The sequence below is a fragment of the Pecten maximus genome, chromosome 1, assembly GCF_902652985.1.
Source record: "Pecten maximus chromosome 1, xPecMax1.1, whole genome shotgun sequence".
In the NCBI taxonomy this organism is placed as follows: domain Eukaryota; kingdom Metazoa; phylum Mollusca; class Bivalvia; order Pectinida; family Pectinidae; genus Pecten; species Pecten maximus.
In genome coordinates, this window is record NC_047015.1 from 12,806,371 (window position 1) to 12,823,491 (window position 17,121).

Sequence of the window (17,121 nt, forward strand, 5' to 3'; positions counted from 1 at the left end):
TGTTCTAAAAACAATTCTTGAGGTCTTTCAGACCTTAGAGAGTCTGGACTTCATTAATCTTTAAAGCAGTTCGGATTCCCACACTATAACCATATATAGCATTGTTAGAGATTTACAAATAAAACAAATTGAATATGAACATTATTTTGACATTTGGTCAAATCTAACCAGGTGAGCGATACAGGCCCCATGGGCCTCTTGTTCAAGAATGAATGAATTAGCAACCTTTTTAAAATTTCAGATTTAAGTACAAAGTTCTTCTTTTATTTTGATACTGAATATATGACACAATATGATCAAATATATAATTTCATCAAATTTGTGAAAATCTATGCTTGAAAATTTATGGTTTATCATTAATAAAATAGTTTCCAGAAAAGAAAAAAAAAGCCAACTTGAAGTTTAATCAAGGTGCTGATTAATAAAACTTGAAAAAGTTGATTTTTTCCCACCTCTTTTGTTAATTTTGATTCCAAAAAATGTATAGAACATTAAATTTGAATGAATTAATTCACTCAATAATTGTTAATATCTTTCTGTAAAGAGAAATTGAAATCGTGCAAGAAATACTTAAAAACTTTAGATTGGTTATTTTAACATTTTTTTCAATAAAGAAAATAATTATTTTGCTTTAATTGTTTCAAAATCATCCTGTAAAAGTTACAGTGCTTCAGCTTTTTTGCATTAAATTATCATCATCAACTGATTTGTGGGGTCTGCAGATGGTATTAGTCATGCAACCATCCTGGCGACAGTTCTAGTAAATAAATCTGTGTTTTTAACATATTCACATTCCATTTAACTATTGGTAACCTGATCCTGAGATAGATATGATCAGTAAAGTATCTATTAGTATCCTGATACTTTGATAAGTGGCCTAATAAACAGCATTCTACTTAAATGCTTCATTTGAGTATTGGAACTATGGAATATATACAAGACACACTTTACAGTACGTGTCTCCTTCTTAATGCACTATGTAATAAAACGATGTGTCCTGGTGCTTTTTGTCCCTGTGTCAGTCGGATTTAGCTCAGAAAGGTGCACTATATGTTCAATAGGTTGTGCTGCTCCCCCGACTGTGGCCAGCGCTAGGGTGGAAATGGTCCTACAGCAGGTTCAAGGTTCCTACAGTATTGGAGACAGAGCACAGGTGGAGTGTCTCATCAGTGGGGAAGAGAGAGTTAACAACCATGACGGTGAAATTGTATGTCAGAAGACGGGGCAGTGGTCAATCCCACCAGCTTGTAGAAGTAAGATCTTGTTCAGGAAACACTGAACAGCCAAATCGATTCTCATATGATGATGTAATGAATCAGATGTAGTATTTATGTATGCAAAGACTAACAAATTGATATGTGTGGTTATACTTCTTAATCCTCTACAATAGTTGATAATATGGATGTATCTCAGCAGGTTTATTACTGTACAGATCTCTGTAGGTATATACTGTACATATATCTGCACGTACATGTATAGTACTGTATAGGTTTCTATAGGTATATGCTGTACATATCTCTTTAGGTACATACAATGTATATATATTACTGTACAGGTCTCTTTAGGTACATATGTATATTACTGTACAGGTCTCTTTAGGTACGGGGCCGCGGTGGCAGAGTGGTTAAGGTGTCCCGTCACTTTAACACTAGCCCTCCACCTCTGGGTCGCGAGTTCGAAACCTACGTGGGGCAGTTGCCAGGTACTGACCGTAGACCGGTGGTTTTTCTCTGGGTACTCCGGCTTTCCTCCACCGCCAAAACTGACACGTCCGTAAATTACCCTGGCAGTTAATAGGACGTTAAACAAAAACAAACCAAAAATCTTTAGGTACATAATTATGTATATTACTGTAAAGGTCTCTTTAGTATATTGCTGTATACATAGATGTTTGCAAGTATATCACTGTACAGATTTTGTTGGCATATTGTGGCTTCAATCTTTGTTGGTATATATCCATACAGATCTTTGTCCAGATGGTTGGTATATGAAGGAGTACATATGTTACAAGCTATATGATGGTGTTGTGACATTTTGGGAGGCGTATGATGCCTGTCACCTGGAGGATGCAGGACTTGTCAATATTCAGACAGTAACAGAACTGGAGTCCTCCATCGTTGATGTTTGGTAAGTTTATTTGTATGATTATCTGATGCTGATGTGGTAGAGTGGATTGTTTCATAATTCTTTTAGCTCACCTGGCCTTAATTTGCTACTAGTCCTGAACAACTAAATGTGGTCTTTGATGTTATTTTGAAAGGAGCATTTTTGGGCAAAGGAAATCTAATGTTGTAAAAAGGAAGGATGCATGGCTCCCTTGGGGCTGAAGGGATGGAACTCGATAGGGGAAATTTTGGTAATTCCTTTAAATCACTACTTGTTCTGAACTACTAAAAGGACTTTGATTAAATTAGGTTGAAAGCATTATTGGGCAAAGGATATCTAATGTTGTATCAACGAAGGGGTTGGCTCTTTGGGGCTGGAGGGGAAAATATTGCATAAAAAAAAAAGGAATAAAAAACTAAAGTAGCTGTCAGCATACACCAAAATTGTGCAGCTGCGCTCATGTTTTTATTATTTGTAAGCAGAGTCATGATGTACAATACTTTTAACAGTTTTCATCAGATCTTTCTAAACTTACATATATATGTATTGTCAGCACACATGTACACTGAAGTTGCATAGTGGGAAAAGGGCGTAGTGTGAATCAGGGCATAGTGGGGAAATGGTGTACAGTGAATCAGGGCATAGTGGGAAAAGGGCATAGTAGGAATCATGGACATATTGGGAACTATGGCATAGTGGGAATCAATGCATAGTGGGAATGAAGGTGTAGCAGTAAACAGCATTTAGTGGGAAAAAAGGGTGAAGTGGGAATCGTTGCGTAGTAGGAATTACTTTGTAGCAGGAAACAGGATTTAGTGAAAAATTGGTTGTAGTGGGAATCAGGGCAGAGTGAGAGTATAAAAATAAGTCAATCTGGCGACAGTCCTTGTTTTAATTTTTTCAGGTTCCTAGAATTTGACATGTCAAATGCTTTGAAATTCAAACTTAAGAAATATTTTAATTTTTTACTTTCCATGACACCAACTTTTTAGAACTTTTTTATTTACACATGAACCAGACTGTACAATACAATTATCCACACATCTTGGAATAAGTTACAATAACTTCATATTATCACTTCTCACACCACAAGGAACTGGACAAATGCTGTTCCTGCATCGTACTGGCTGGGAGCCTACACAGATGTGGGAACATGGAAATGGAGTGAGAGACTTGCTGGTGATATACTGAGTGTGTTACCTTCCCTTTCCACCCCCACTCACTCAGATCGCCTGGGCGTGGCTGTAGACATCCCTGGAGGTGCTGTTAATGAAGTTCCCGTCACCGACGCAAAGCCTTTTATCTGTGAAAAGGCTGCTGCAAGTAAGTCTTAAATGACCCTAGTGTACAAGGTTAGTGAAGGAATAGCAAGATCTCCTGAATGTTCGCTCACCCCAGGCTAAGGGTCAGAGATGTCTGGTACAGAGTACTATTTAGTATATAGTTGTCAGGAGATGTCTGGTACAGAGTACTATTTAGTATATAGTTGTCAGGAGATGTCTGGTACAGAGTACTATTTAGTGTATAGTTGTCAGGAGATGTCTGGTACAGAGTACTATTTAGTGTATAGTTGTCAGGAGATGTCTGGTACAGAGTACTATTTAGTATATAGTTGTCAGGAGATGTATGGTACAGAGTAATATTTAGTGTATAGTTGTCAGGAGATGTCTGGTACAGAGTACTATTTAGTATATAGTTGATAGGAGATGTCTGGTACAGAGTACTATTTAGTATATAGTTGTCAGATATCTGGTACAGAGTACTATTTAGTATATAGTTGTCAGGAGATGTCTGGTACAGAGTACTATTTAGTGTATAGTTGTCAGATGTCTGGTACAGAGTACTATTTAGTGTATAGTTGTCAGGAGATGTCTGGTACAGAGTACTATTTCCTATATATTTGTCAGGAGATATCTGGTACAGAGTACTATTTAGTATATAGTTGTCAGGAGATGTCTGGTACAGAGTACTATTTAGTATATAATTGTCAGGAGATGTCTCGTACAGAGTACTATTTAGTTGTCAGGAGATGTCTGGTACAGAGTACTATTTAGTGTATAGTTGTCAGATGTCTGGTACAGAGTACTATTTAGTGTATAGTTGTCAGGAGATGTCTGGTACAGAGTACTTTTTAGTGTATAGTTGTCAGGAGATGTCTGGTACAGAGTACTATTTAGTATATAGTTGTCAGGAGATGTCTGGTACAGAGTACTATTTAGTGTATAGTTGTCAGATGTCTGGTACAGAGTACTATTTAGTGTATAGTTGTCAGGAGATGTCTGGTACAGAGTACTATTAAGTGTATAGTTGTCAGGAGATGTATGGTACAGAGTACTATTTAGTATATAGTTGTCAGGAGATGTCTGGTACAGAGTACTATTTAGTATATAGTTGTCAGGAGATGTCTGGTACAGAGTACTATTTAGTATATAGTTGTCAGGAGATGTCTGGTACAGAGTACTATTTAGTGTATAGTTGTCAGGAGATGTCTGGTACAGAGTACTATTTAGTATATAGTTGTCAGGAGATGTCTGGTACAGAGTACTATTTAGTTGTCAGGAGATGTCTGGTACAGAGTACTATTTAGTGTATAGTTGTCAGGAGATGTCTGGTACAGAGTACTATTTAGTGTATAGTTGTCAGGAGATGTCTGGTACAGAGTACTATTTAGTATATTGTTGTCAGATGTCTGGTACAGAGTACTATTTAGTATATAGTTGTCAGGAGATGTCTGGTACAGAGTACTATTTAGTGTATAGTTGTCAGGAGATGTCTGGTACAGAGTACTATTTAGTGTATAGTTGTCAGGAGATGTCTGGTACAGAGTACTATTTAGTATATAGTTGTCAGATGTCTGGTACAGAGTACTATTTAGTGTATAGTTGTCAGGAGATGTCTGGTACAGAGTACTATTTAGTGTATAGTTGTCAGGAGATGTCTGGTACAGAGTACTATTTAGTATATAGTTGATAGGAGATGTCTGGTACGGAGTACTATTTAGTATATAGTTGTCAGGAGATGTCTGGTACAGAGTACTATTTAGTGTATAGTTGTCAGGAGATGTCTGGTACAGAGTACTATTTAGTATATAGTTGTCAGGAGATGTCTGGTACAGAGTACTATTTAGTGTATAGTTGTCAGGAGATGTCTGGTACAGAGTACTATTTAGTGTATAGTTGTCAGGAGATGTCTGGTACAGAGTAATATTTAGTGTATAGTTGTCAGGAGATATCTGGTACAGAGTACTATCTAGTATATAGTTGTCAGGAGATGTCTGGTACAGAGTACTATTTAGTATATAGTTGTCAGGAGATATCTGGTACAGAGTACTATTTAGTATATAGTTGTCAGGAGATGTCTGGTACAGAGTACTATTTAGTGTATAGTTGTCAGGAGATGTCTGGTACAGAGTACTATTTAGTGTATAGTTGTCAGGAGATGTCTGGTACAGAGTACTATTTAGTATATAGTTGTCAGGAGATGTCTGGTACAGAGTACTATTTAGTATATAGTTGTCAGGAGATATCTGGTACAGAGTACTATTTAGTATATAGTTGTCAGGAGATGTCTGGTACAGAGTACTATTTAGTGTATAGTTGTCAGGAGATATCTGGTACAGAGTACTATTTAGTGTATAGTTGTCAGGAGATGTCTGGTACAGAGTACTATTTAGTATATAGTTGTCAGGAGATGTCTGGTACAGAGTACTATTTAGTGTATAGTTGTCAGGAGATGTCTTGTACAGAGTACTATTTAGTGTATAGTTGTCAGGAGATGTCTGGTACAGAGTACTATTTAGTATATAGTTGTCAGATGTCTGGTACAGAGTACTATTTAGTGTATAGTTGACAGGAGATGTCTGGTACAGAGTACTATTTCGTGTATAGTTGTCAGGAGATGTCTGGTACAGAGTACTATTTAGTATATAGTTGTCAGGAGATATCTGGTACAGAGTACTATTTAGTATATAGTTGTCAGGAGATGTCTGGTACAGAGTACTATTTAGTATATAGTTGACAGGAGATGTCTGGTACAGAGTACTATTTAGTATATAGTTGACAGGAGATGTATGGTACAGAGTACTATTTTAATTAGTATATAGTTGTCAGGAGATGTCTGGTACAGAGTACTATTTAGTGTATAGTTGTCAGGAGATGTCTGGTACAGAGTACTATTTAGTATATAGTTGACAGGAGATGTCTGGTTCAGAGTACTATTTAGTATATAGTTGACAGGAGATGTCTAGTACAGAGTAATTAGGGCTTTTCACCAACTGTTCAAACCCTTTGCTTTGGTCTAAATGATGGATATTTGTGATTCAGCTCTGTGAATAAGGTTATTTTGGTCTAATAAGCTACGAGAATTCTTTTGAAGTGCTATCATTTCAAAAGTCATGATTTTTTGCCAGTTATGGGGATATATCAAGATAAAAGTCCTTATATAAATGCTGTTGACTTTCATGCTTGGTCGCACCGATCTGCAGTTTTCAGCTCAGAATTATTCAGATCCCTACTACTCATATATCTGCCTACATTAAACACATGGGGTCTGATTTCTTGGATTATTACTTAGAATGGCCAAGATGACAGGTACACAATAACTAGATATACTGGACCTGAAGAATCACACATTCATACTATCAGGATTAGCCAAATGTGTGAACCCATTCATAAACACTTTGTCCCCGTGTTTTAGCATGCATAACATTTCGTGACATAAAGAAAAGAACATTATCATGCTATCAGGATAAGCTGTGAAGCTTGTTTCCATGGACTTTGAGGTTGAGAATCATACTTCTGTTATGAATATATGTATAAAGAGCAAAACTGGATTTGATATATGAAGTATTCATGAACAACAAAGCTCAAAATGGGTAAAGAGTTTGGATGATACATTTTGATTTAAATAATTTAACATGGTTACTTAAATATTTGTGAGTGATACGGGTCTTTTGTGCCTCTTGAACAACCTTAACAAAATTTTGTTTCTACCATTTGACTGGTTGTTTGTGTTAGAATTGGTTTGCCCGACTGGATGGGAGAAATATCAGAGTCACTGCCTGAAAGTGTTCTATGATATGGCCATGAACTATACTGACGCCATCAGCTCTTGTCAGACAGAGGGCGCCACTTTAGCCAGTGTGCCTGCAGTCTTCGCAGCTGATGTTATAGGGGATTTAGTGTAAGTACACAGTTATAGGAGATTTAGTGTAAGTACACAGTTACAGGGTATTTAGTGTAAGTACACAGTTATAGATTTAGTGTAAGTACACAGTTATAGGAGATTTAGTGTAAATACACAGTTATAGGAGATTTAGTGTAAGTACACAGTTATAGATTTAGTGTAAGTACACAGTTATAGGAGATTTAGTGTAAGTACACAGTTATAGGGAGATTTAGTGTAAGTACACAGTTATAGGAGATTTAGTGTAAGTACACAGTTATATGAGATTTAGTGTAAGTACACTGTTATATGAGATTTAGTGTAAGTACACAGTTATAGGGTATTTAGTGTAAGTACACAGTTACAGGAGATTTAGTGTAAGTACATAGTTATAGGAGATTTAGTGTAAGTACACAGTTATAGATTTAGTGTAAGTACACAGTTATAGGAGATTTAGTGTAAGTACACAGTTATATGAGATTTAGTGTAAGTACACAGTTATAGGAGATTTAGTGTAAGTACACAGTTATAGGGTATTTAGTGTAAGTACACAGTTACAGGAGATTTAGTGTAAGTACACAGTTACAGGAGATTTAGTGTAAGTACACAGTTACAGGGAGATTTAGTGTAAGTACACAGTTATATGAGATTTAGTGTAAGTACACTGTTATATGAGATTTAGTGTAAGTACACAGTTATAGGGTATTTAGTGTAAGTACACAGTTACAGGAGATTTAGTGTAAGTACATAGTTATAGGAGATTTAGTGTAAGTACACAGTTATAGATTTAGTGTAAGTACACAGTTATAGGAGATTTAGTGTAAGTACATAGTTATAGAATATTTAGTGTAAGTACACAGTTATAGATTTAGTGTAAGTACACAGTTATAGGAGATTTAGTGTAAGTACACAGTTATAGATTTAGTGTAAGTACACAGTTATAGGAGATTTAGTGTAAGTACACAGTTATAGATTTAGTGTAAGTACACAGTTATAGGAGATTTAGTGTAAGTACACAGTTATAGGGTATTTAGTGTAAGTACACAGTTACAGGAGATTTAGTGTAAGTACACAGTTACAGGAGATTTAGTGTAAGTACACAGTTACAGGGAGATTTAGTGTAAGTACACAGTTATAGATTTAGTGTAAGTACACAGTTATAGATTTAGTGTAAGTACACAGTTATAGATTTAGTGTAAGTACACAGTTATAGATTTAGTATAAGTACACAGTTATAGATTTAGTGTAAGTACACAGTTATAGATTTAGTGTAAGTACACAGTTACAGGAGATTTAGTGTAGGTACACAGTTATAGGGGATTTAGTGTAAGTACACAGTTATAGATTTAGTGTAAGTACACAGTTATAGGAGATTTAGTGTAAGTACACAGTTATAGATTTAGTGTAAGTACACAGTTATAGATTTAGTGTAAGTACACAGTTATAGATTTAGTGTAAGTACACAGTTATAGGAGATTTAGTGTAAGTACACAGTTATAGGAGATTTAGTGTAAGTACACAGTTATAGATTTAGTGTAAGTACACAGTTATAGGAGATTTAGTGTAAGTACACAGTTATAGATTTAGTGTAAGTACACAGTTATAGGAGATTTAGTGTAAGTACACAGTTATAGGAGATTTAGTGTAAGTACACAGTTATAGATTTAGTGTAAGTACACAGTTATAGATTTAGTATAAGTACACAGTTATATGAGATTTAGTATAAGTACACAGTTATAGGATATTTAGTGTAAGTACACAGTTATAGATTTAGTGTAAGTACACAGTTATAGATTTAGTGTAAGTACACTGTTATAGGAGATTTAGTGTAAGTACACAGTTATAGGAGATTTAGTGTAAGTACACAGTTATAGGAGATTTAGTGTAAGTACACAGTTACAGGGAGATTTAGTGTAAGTACACAGTTATAAGAGATATAGTGTAAGTACACAGTTATAGATTTAGTTTAAGTACACAGTTATAGGAGATTTAGTGTAAGTACACAGTTATAGATTTAGTGTAAGTACACAGTTATAGATTTAGTGTAAGTACACAGTTATAGATTTAGTGTAAGTACACAGTTATAGGAGATTTAGTGTAAGTACACAGTTACAGGGAGATTTAGTGTAAGTACACAGTTATAAGAGATATAGTGTAAGTACACAGTTATAGATTTAGTTTAAGTACACAGTTATAGGAGATTTAGTGTAAGTACACAGTTATAGATTAATGTAAGTACACAGTTATAGCAGATTTAGTGTAAGTACACAGTTATAGATTTAGTGTAAGTACACAGTTACAGGAGATTTAGTGTAAGTACACAGTTACAGGGAGATTTAGTGTAAGTACACAGTTATAGGAGATATAGTGTAAGTACACAGTTATAGATTTAGTTTAAGTACACAGTTATAGGAGATTTAGTGTAAGTACACAGTTATAGATTTAGTGTAAGTACACAGTTATAGGAGATTTAGTGTAAGTACACAGTTTAGGGGATTTAGTAGATATATCAATGTTACATTTGAAATCATGTGACTGTCCTGAGAACATGCTACCTATGAGTCTAATTACTGGTACATTATAACTTACAAAGTTTAATTTTTCAGTACTGCTGCTGGTGAAATTAAAGCCTACATAGGGCTACACAAACCTATCACTGGCATGTACAAGTTTGAGGATGGTACACAATTGTTACACAAATACTTGATGACCCAAGAAAGTAGCAATGATCATTTATATGAGAAGTGTGGCACACTAGAGCAGGACTATTTATTTGGAACAACTCCTTGTACAGATCTGCTGGCTTATGTGTGTCAAAAACCTCTAGGTAGGTATAGCAACACTAGAACTGCTGGCCCATGTGTGTCATAAACCTCTAGGTAGGTATAGCAACTCTAGAACTGCTGGCTTATATGTGTCAAAAACCTCTAGGTAGGTATAGCAACACTAGAACTGCTGGCTTATATGTGTCAAAAACCTCTAGGTAGGTATAGCTACACTAGAACTGCTGGCTTATATGTGTCAAATACCTCTAGGGTAGGTATAGCAACCCTAGAACTGCTGGCTTATATGTGTCAAAACCTCTAGGGTAGGTATAGCAACACTAGAACTGCTGGCCTATATGTGTCAAAAACCTCTAGGTAGGTATAGCAACTCTAGAACTAGTACTGCTTGGGTTATTTGTGTCAAAAACCTCTAGGTAGGTACATATACAATGTATATGTTACCTTTGACATGATGTATAAGTAGGTTTAACATGAAAGACAACTTGGATTCTAGCGAGAATACATAAGCACTGCTAAAAAAGTGGTTTACAATACAGGAACATCAATATTCAGAAAAGAAATCATTTAAAGATTTCATAGAAGCTAACAGCTACTTCAGCTTTAGGTTAACTTGTGAAATAGACCACATTCATAATCTTCTGGTCATATAACATGCATGTCCCTATGGAGGGATGTCAGTCTTCTCTTGTGGGACCATAAATGCTTCCAATGACAACCTGTCAAATGGATTCCTAGAATTATGTGAGCATGCAAAATACTAAAAGTCCATGCATCGGCTGCAGACAGTCATTGAGTAGAGCGATAGCTTCATTGCTTCATTATGCTCTCACAATTACTGGAATTTATGACCTTAGTTCACAGCCAAATACTGTAATTATTATTAACATCTCATTCAAATAAACATTTCTATTTTCCTTTCTTAAATTTTAGATGAGTTTGGAATACCTACAGACTTTTCCAACTTGCCATGTTCAACAGATTATTATTGTAATGATACCAACCTTGTATGTTCACAATGGAAAGATAAATCTACCTTCCTACCTCCAAGATGTGTAGGTATTGGTAAGTATCACATCAATGTTGTATGAATAACAAAAAAAGAGCTTCCTACCTCCCAGATGTACATGTAGGTACAATGTATATTAGTATCATGTCATAGACAAATCTATAAAATGGATATATTTCTATCTCCTGAATGATGAATCTAATAGATCACATTGAATCTCACTCAGAATAAATACATTACCTTTGTTTTACCTTACCAGGTACTCAGAATAAGATCATTACCTTTGTTTAATCTTACTATGAATAAATACATTACCTTTGTTTTACCTGACTCAGAATAAGATCAATTACCTTTGTTTTACCTGACTCAGAATAAGTACATTACCTTTGTTTTACCTGACTCAGAATAAGGTACATTACCTTTGTTTTACCTTACTCAGAATAAGTATACACTACCTTTGTTTTACCTTACTCAGAATAAGTATACATTACCTTTGTTTTACCTTACTCAGAATAAATACATTACCTTTGTTTTACCTTACTCAAAATAAGTACATTACCTTTGTTTTACCAGACTCAGAATAAGTATACATTACCTTTGTTTTACCTTACTCAGAATAAGTATACACTACCTTTGTTTTACCTTACTCAGAATAAGTATACATTACCTTTGTTTTACCTTACTCAGAATAAATACATTACCTTTGTTTTACCTTACTCAGAATAAGTACATTACCTTTGTTTTACCTTACTCAGAATAAGTACATTACCTTTGTTTTACCTTACTCAGAATAAGTACATTACCTTTGTTTTACCTTACTTAGAATAAGTACATTACCTTTGTTTTACCTTACTTAGAATAAGTACATTACCTTTGTTTTACCTTACTTAGAATAAATACATTACCTTTGTTTTACCTTACTTAGAATAAATACATTACCTTTGTTTTACCTTACTTAGAATAAGTACATTACCTTTGTTTTACCAGACTGTCCCCAACCATGGGTGTACATCAATGGCCGATGTTATCTGTATAGCCATGAATTACTCACTTTTGAGGATGCCTTTGTCAGTTGTGTGGAGGCTGACAGTGAAGTGTTTGTACCAAACACTGTAAAGGAGAACTACGACATTTTCTTCTGGTTACGATCACTTCAGTAAGTAATTGTGTTAAAAGATGGCAGGCATAAGAATCTTAGACTCTATTGTCTGATTTTGCATTGTTATCGATCAAAAATTATGATACATATATCTATGTAGCAGACAGCATTTGTGAGTTTCTTTGAATGATCATTTTTGCACAAATTTTACTCATATTTCTGTTTCACTCAAACCTTAAGTGTAGACATGTAAGCCTGAATATTCCATTTTCTAGGAGAATAATCCATCTTGTTTGACCTGTTTGACTGGTAATTCTGATGTTTCAGAAATCACCCAACTACTGTTCACATTGGTATAGAGAAGTTGATGGGTCCAACACATATATCTATGGATACGAGAAAAACACCAAGCTTTATACGTTCTGTGACAAGCAGCACAAGTTATTGCCTAGGAGTGAGTAACACTGATCAAGGGACATGGAAGGGTGTGGCTGGAGATGTCACTATCGGGAAAGTGTGTGAGAGGGGTCCAAAACCAAAACAGCCATATGGTATGTAATCAGTGTAATTATCCTGACCATTAACTCTAAAGGCCATGAATATGTGCATTGGTCTGACAAACTACCATGTGGTATTTGATGGTTTGTTTGATGATGTGTCTGATGGGATTTTTGATGATGTTTTGATGATTATTTGATGGTGTGTTTGATTGTGTATTTGATGGTGTATTTGATGGTGTATTTGAAGGTGTATTTGATGATGTATTTTATGTATTTGATGGTGTATTTGATGATGTTTTTGTTGATGTATTTGATGGTGTGTTTGATGGTGTATTTTATGTATTTGATGGTGTATTTGATGTATTTGATGATGTATTTGATGATGTAATTGATGGTGTATTTGATGATGTATTTGATGATATATTTTATGTATTTGATGGTGTATTTTATGTATTTGATGGTGTAATTGATGGTGTATTTGATGATGTATTTGATGATGTTTTTGTTGATATATTTGATGGTGTATTTGATGGTGTGTTTAGCTGTGACAAAATGAATGTAAGGACCAATACAAGTAGACCAGCCTATTACACAGTTTTGTCAGACAAACTTAATATCTTTCCAGATCATTACTTTTCATAGGCACATTACCTTCAACAATACTGAGAACGGACATAATGTATGAAGTTGTGTTTAGATTATCTGTACGAGGGATGTTACACAGAGGTGGTCAGTGAGGAACATCGCGACTTGTCTGAGAGAACACTGTTGGACACTGCCATGACAGTTGACTTGTGTGCCACTCATTGTAAAGGCCATGGATTCAAGTACTGTGGCATAGAGGTCAGTATCTGCTTATTTTAGAGGTCAAGGGTACAGTTCCTGTGATACTGAGGTAAGTATCTGTCCTCACTGTAGAGGTCAAGGATACAGTAACTGTGATACTGAGGTAAGTATCTGTCCTCACTGTAGAGGTCAAGGATACAGTAACTGTGATACTGAGGTAAGTATCTGTCCTCACTGTAGAGGTCAAGGATACGATTACTGTGATACTGAGGTAAGTATCTGTCCTCACTGTAGAGGTCAAGGATACAGTTCCTGTGATACTGAGGTAAGTATCTGTCCTCACTGTAGAGGTCAAGGATACAGTTCCTGTGATACTGAGGTAAGTATTTGTCCTCACTGTAGAGGTCAAGGATACGATTACTGTGATACTGAGGTAAGTATCTGTCCTCACTGTAGAGGTCAATGATACAGTTACTGTGATACTGAGGTAAGTGTCTGTCCTCACTGTAGAGGTCAATGATACATTTACTGTGATACTGAGGTAAGTACCTGTCCTCACTGTAGAGGTCAAGGATACAGTTACTGTGATACTGAGGTAAGTATCTGTCCTCACTGTAGAGGTCAAGGATACAGTTACTGTGATACTGAGGTAAGTATCTGTCCTCACTGTAGAGGTCAATGATACATTTACTGTGATACTGAGGTAAGTATCTGTCCTCACTGTAGAGGTCAAGGATACAGTTACTGTGATACTGAGGTAATTATCTGTCCTCACTGTAGAGGTCAAGGATACAGTTACTGTGATTCTGAGGTAAGTATCTGTCCTCACTGTAGAGGTCAAGGATACAGTTCCTGTGATACTGAGGTAAGTATTTGTCCTCACTGTAGAGGTCAAGGATACGATTACTGTGATACTGAGGTAAGTATCTGTCCTCACTGTATAGGTCAATGATACAGTTACTGTGATACTGAAGTAAGTGTCTGTCCTCACTGTAGAGGTCAAGGATACAGTTACTGTGATACTGAGGTAAGTATCTGTCCTTACTGTAGAGGTCAAGGATACAGTTACTGTGATACTGAGGTAAGTATTTGTCCTCACTGTAGAGGTCAAGGATACGATTACTGTGATACTGAGGTAAGTATCTGTCCTCACTGTATAGGTCAATGATACAGTTACTGTGATACTGAAGTAAGTGTCTGTCCTCACTGTAGAGGTCAAGGATACAGTTACTGTGATACTGAGGTAAGTATCTGTCCTTACTGTAGAGGTCAAGGATACAGTTCCTGTGATACTGAGGTAAGTATTTGTCCTCACTGTAGAGGTCAAGGATACGATTACTGTGATACTGAGGTAAGTATCTGTCCTCACTGTATAGGTCAATGATACAGTTACTGTGATACTGAGGTAAGTATCTGTCCTCTCTGTAAAGGTCAAGGATACAGTTACTGTGATACTGAGGTAAGTATCTGTCCTCACTGTAGAGGTCAATGATACAGTTACTGTGATACTGCGGTAATTATCTGTCCTCACTGTAGAGGTCAAGGATACAGTTACTATGATATTAGGTTAAGGATCTGTCCCCACTGTAGAGGTCAAGGATACAGTTACTGTGATACTGAGGTAAGTATCTGTCCTCACTGTAAAGGTCAAGGATACAGTTACTGTGATACTGAGGTAAGTATCTGTCCTCACTGTAGAGGTCAAGGATACGATTACTGTGATACTGAGGTTAGTATCTGTCCTCACTGTAGAGGTCAATGATACAGTTACTGTGATACTGAGGTAAGTATCTGTCCTCACTGTAGAGGTCAAGGATACAGTTACTGTGATACTGAGGTAAGTATCTGTCCTCACTGTAGAGGTTCATGATACAAAATGGCATCCCTTATACTTATGCTATACACGTATATATATATATATATATAATATATAAATCAATTTTGATGTGGTACATTTGTTTGTTTGTGTATTTGTATTGCTTATTATTGTATAATGTATGTAGTAACACAGATGATATTATCACTAGCTATATGTTGATCTATAGAATAGCTTGGGCCTGAACAACAAAAATTGTTGTTTTGATATTGTTTTGTTTACTTCTGACATCACCTAGGCTGGAAATACCTGTAGGTGTGGCAACACCAGGGGGCGCCATGGAAGATTAGCAACTACTTCCTGTTCTAGTCCTTGTCCTGGTAACAATACTCAGATCTGTGGTGGAAATAATGTTATAGCAGTGTACAGAGTAACAGGTAATTAGGACCTCGCATTGAAAATTTGGGTGCCCTATAGTTAGAAAGTCGTCCATCTGTCTGTACGGCCGTTCTTCCTTCTGTCTGTCTAACCATTGGTCTGTAGTGCTTCAGTTCCATGCAATAACTGCAACAAATATAAATGAATTTTCTTCAAATTGGTGATACGCTTAAAGCCTTAAGGGCTCAGCCAAGTTCGAGTGCCACTTTTGACAGACTATATTTTAAGGAGTAGTGGCCCCTTCATGAACTAAAAATATTGTTTTCTGCAATAGTCGAAACAAATTTTAGTTAAACTTGACAAAAAAGATAACTCCATGCCTACCCACCCCACCGATCCTACTGTCTGTTTTGTGTGTTGTAGTCAGTGCCTGTGTGGACTCCATGCCTACCCACCCCACTGATCCTACTGTCTGTTTTGTGTGTTGTAGTCGGTGCGTGTGTGGACTCCATGCCTACCCACCCCACAGATCCTACTGTCTGTTTTGTGTGTTGTAGTCGGTGCCTGTGTAGACTCCATGCCTACCCACCCCACAGATCCTACTGTCTGTTTTGTGTGTTGTAGTCAGTGCCTGTGTAGACTCCATGCCTACCCACCCCACCGATCCTACTGTCTGTTTTGTGTGTTGTAGTCCGTGCCTGTGTAGACTCCATGCCTACCCACCCCACAGATCCTACTGTCTGTTTTGTGTGTTGTAGTCCGTGCCTGTGTAGACTCCATGCCTACCCACCCCACAGATCCTACTGTCTGTTTTGTGTGTTGTAGTCCGTGCCTGTGTAGACTCCATGCCTACCCACCCCACAGATCCTACTGTCTGTTTTGTGTGTTGTAGTCGGTGCCTGTGTGGACTCCATGCCTACCCACCCAACAGATCCTACTGTCTGTTTTGTGTGTTGTAGTCGGTGCCTGTGTGGACTCCATGCCTACCCACCCAACAGATCCTACTGTCTGTTTTGTGTGTTGTAGTCGGTGCCTGTGTGGACTCCATGCCTACCCACCCCACAGATCCTACTGTCTGTTTTGTGTGTTGTAGTCGGTGCCTGTGTAGACTCCATGCCTACCCACCCCACAGATCCTACTGTCTGTTTTGTGTGTTGTAGTCCGTGCCTGTGTAGACTCCATGCCTACCCACCCTCACAGATCCTACTGTCTGTTTTGTGTGTTGTAGTCGGTGCCTGTGTAGACTCCATGCCTACCCACCCCAAAGATCCTACTGTCTGTTTTGTGTGTTGTAGTCAGTGCCTGTGAGGACTCCATGCCTACCCACCCTCACATATCCTACTGTCTGTTTTGTGTGTTGTAGTCCGTGCCTGTGTAGACTCCATGCCTACCCACCCCACAGATCCTACTCTTTGTTTTGTATGTTGTAGTCCGTGCCTGTGTAGACTCCATGCCTACCCACCCCACAGATCCTACTGTCT

General features: G+C 36.9%; 1 protein-coding gene across 1 annotated transcript in view; it reads left to right on the forward strand.

Moving 5' to 3' along the window:
• The window catches only part of LOC117329298, a 47,479-nt gene extending 31,772 nt beyond the window's left edge, over positions 1 to 15,707 (forward strand). The window contains exons 9-18 of the mRNA XM_033887220.1: positions 1,062 to 1,253; positions 1,965 to 2,127; positions 3,200 to 3,429; positions 7,122 to 7,287; positions 9,876 to 10,096; positions 10,986 to 11,117; positions 12,049 to 12,217; positions 12,488 to 12,711; positions 13,358 to 13,503; positions 15,561 to 15,707. Of these exons, the coding sequence (XP_033743111.1) occupies positions 1,062 to 1,253; positions 1,965 to 2,127; positions 3,200 to 3,429; positions 7,122 to 7,287; positions 9,876 to 10,096; positions 10,986 to 11,117; positions 12,049 to 12,217; positions 12,488 to 12,711; positions 13,358 to 13,503; positions 15,561 to 15,707 (1,790 nt within the window). The remainder of the gene's footprint in view (positions 1 to 1,061; positions 1,254 to 1,964; positions 2,128 to 3,199; positions 3,430 to 7,121; positions 7,288 to 9,875; positions 10,097 to 10,985; positions 11,118 to 12,048; positions 12,218 to 12,487; positions 12,712 to 13,357; positions 13,504 to 15,560) is intronic.
• The last annotated feature ends 1,414 nt before the right edge of the window (positions 15,708 to 17,121 follow it).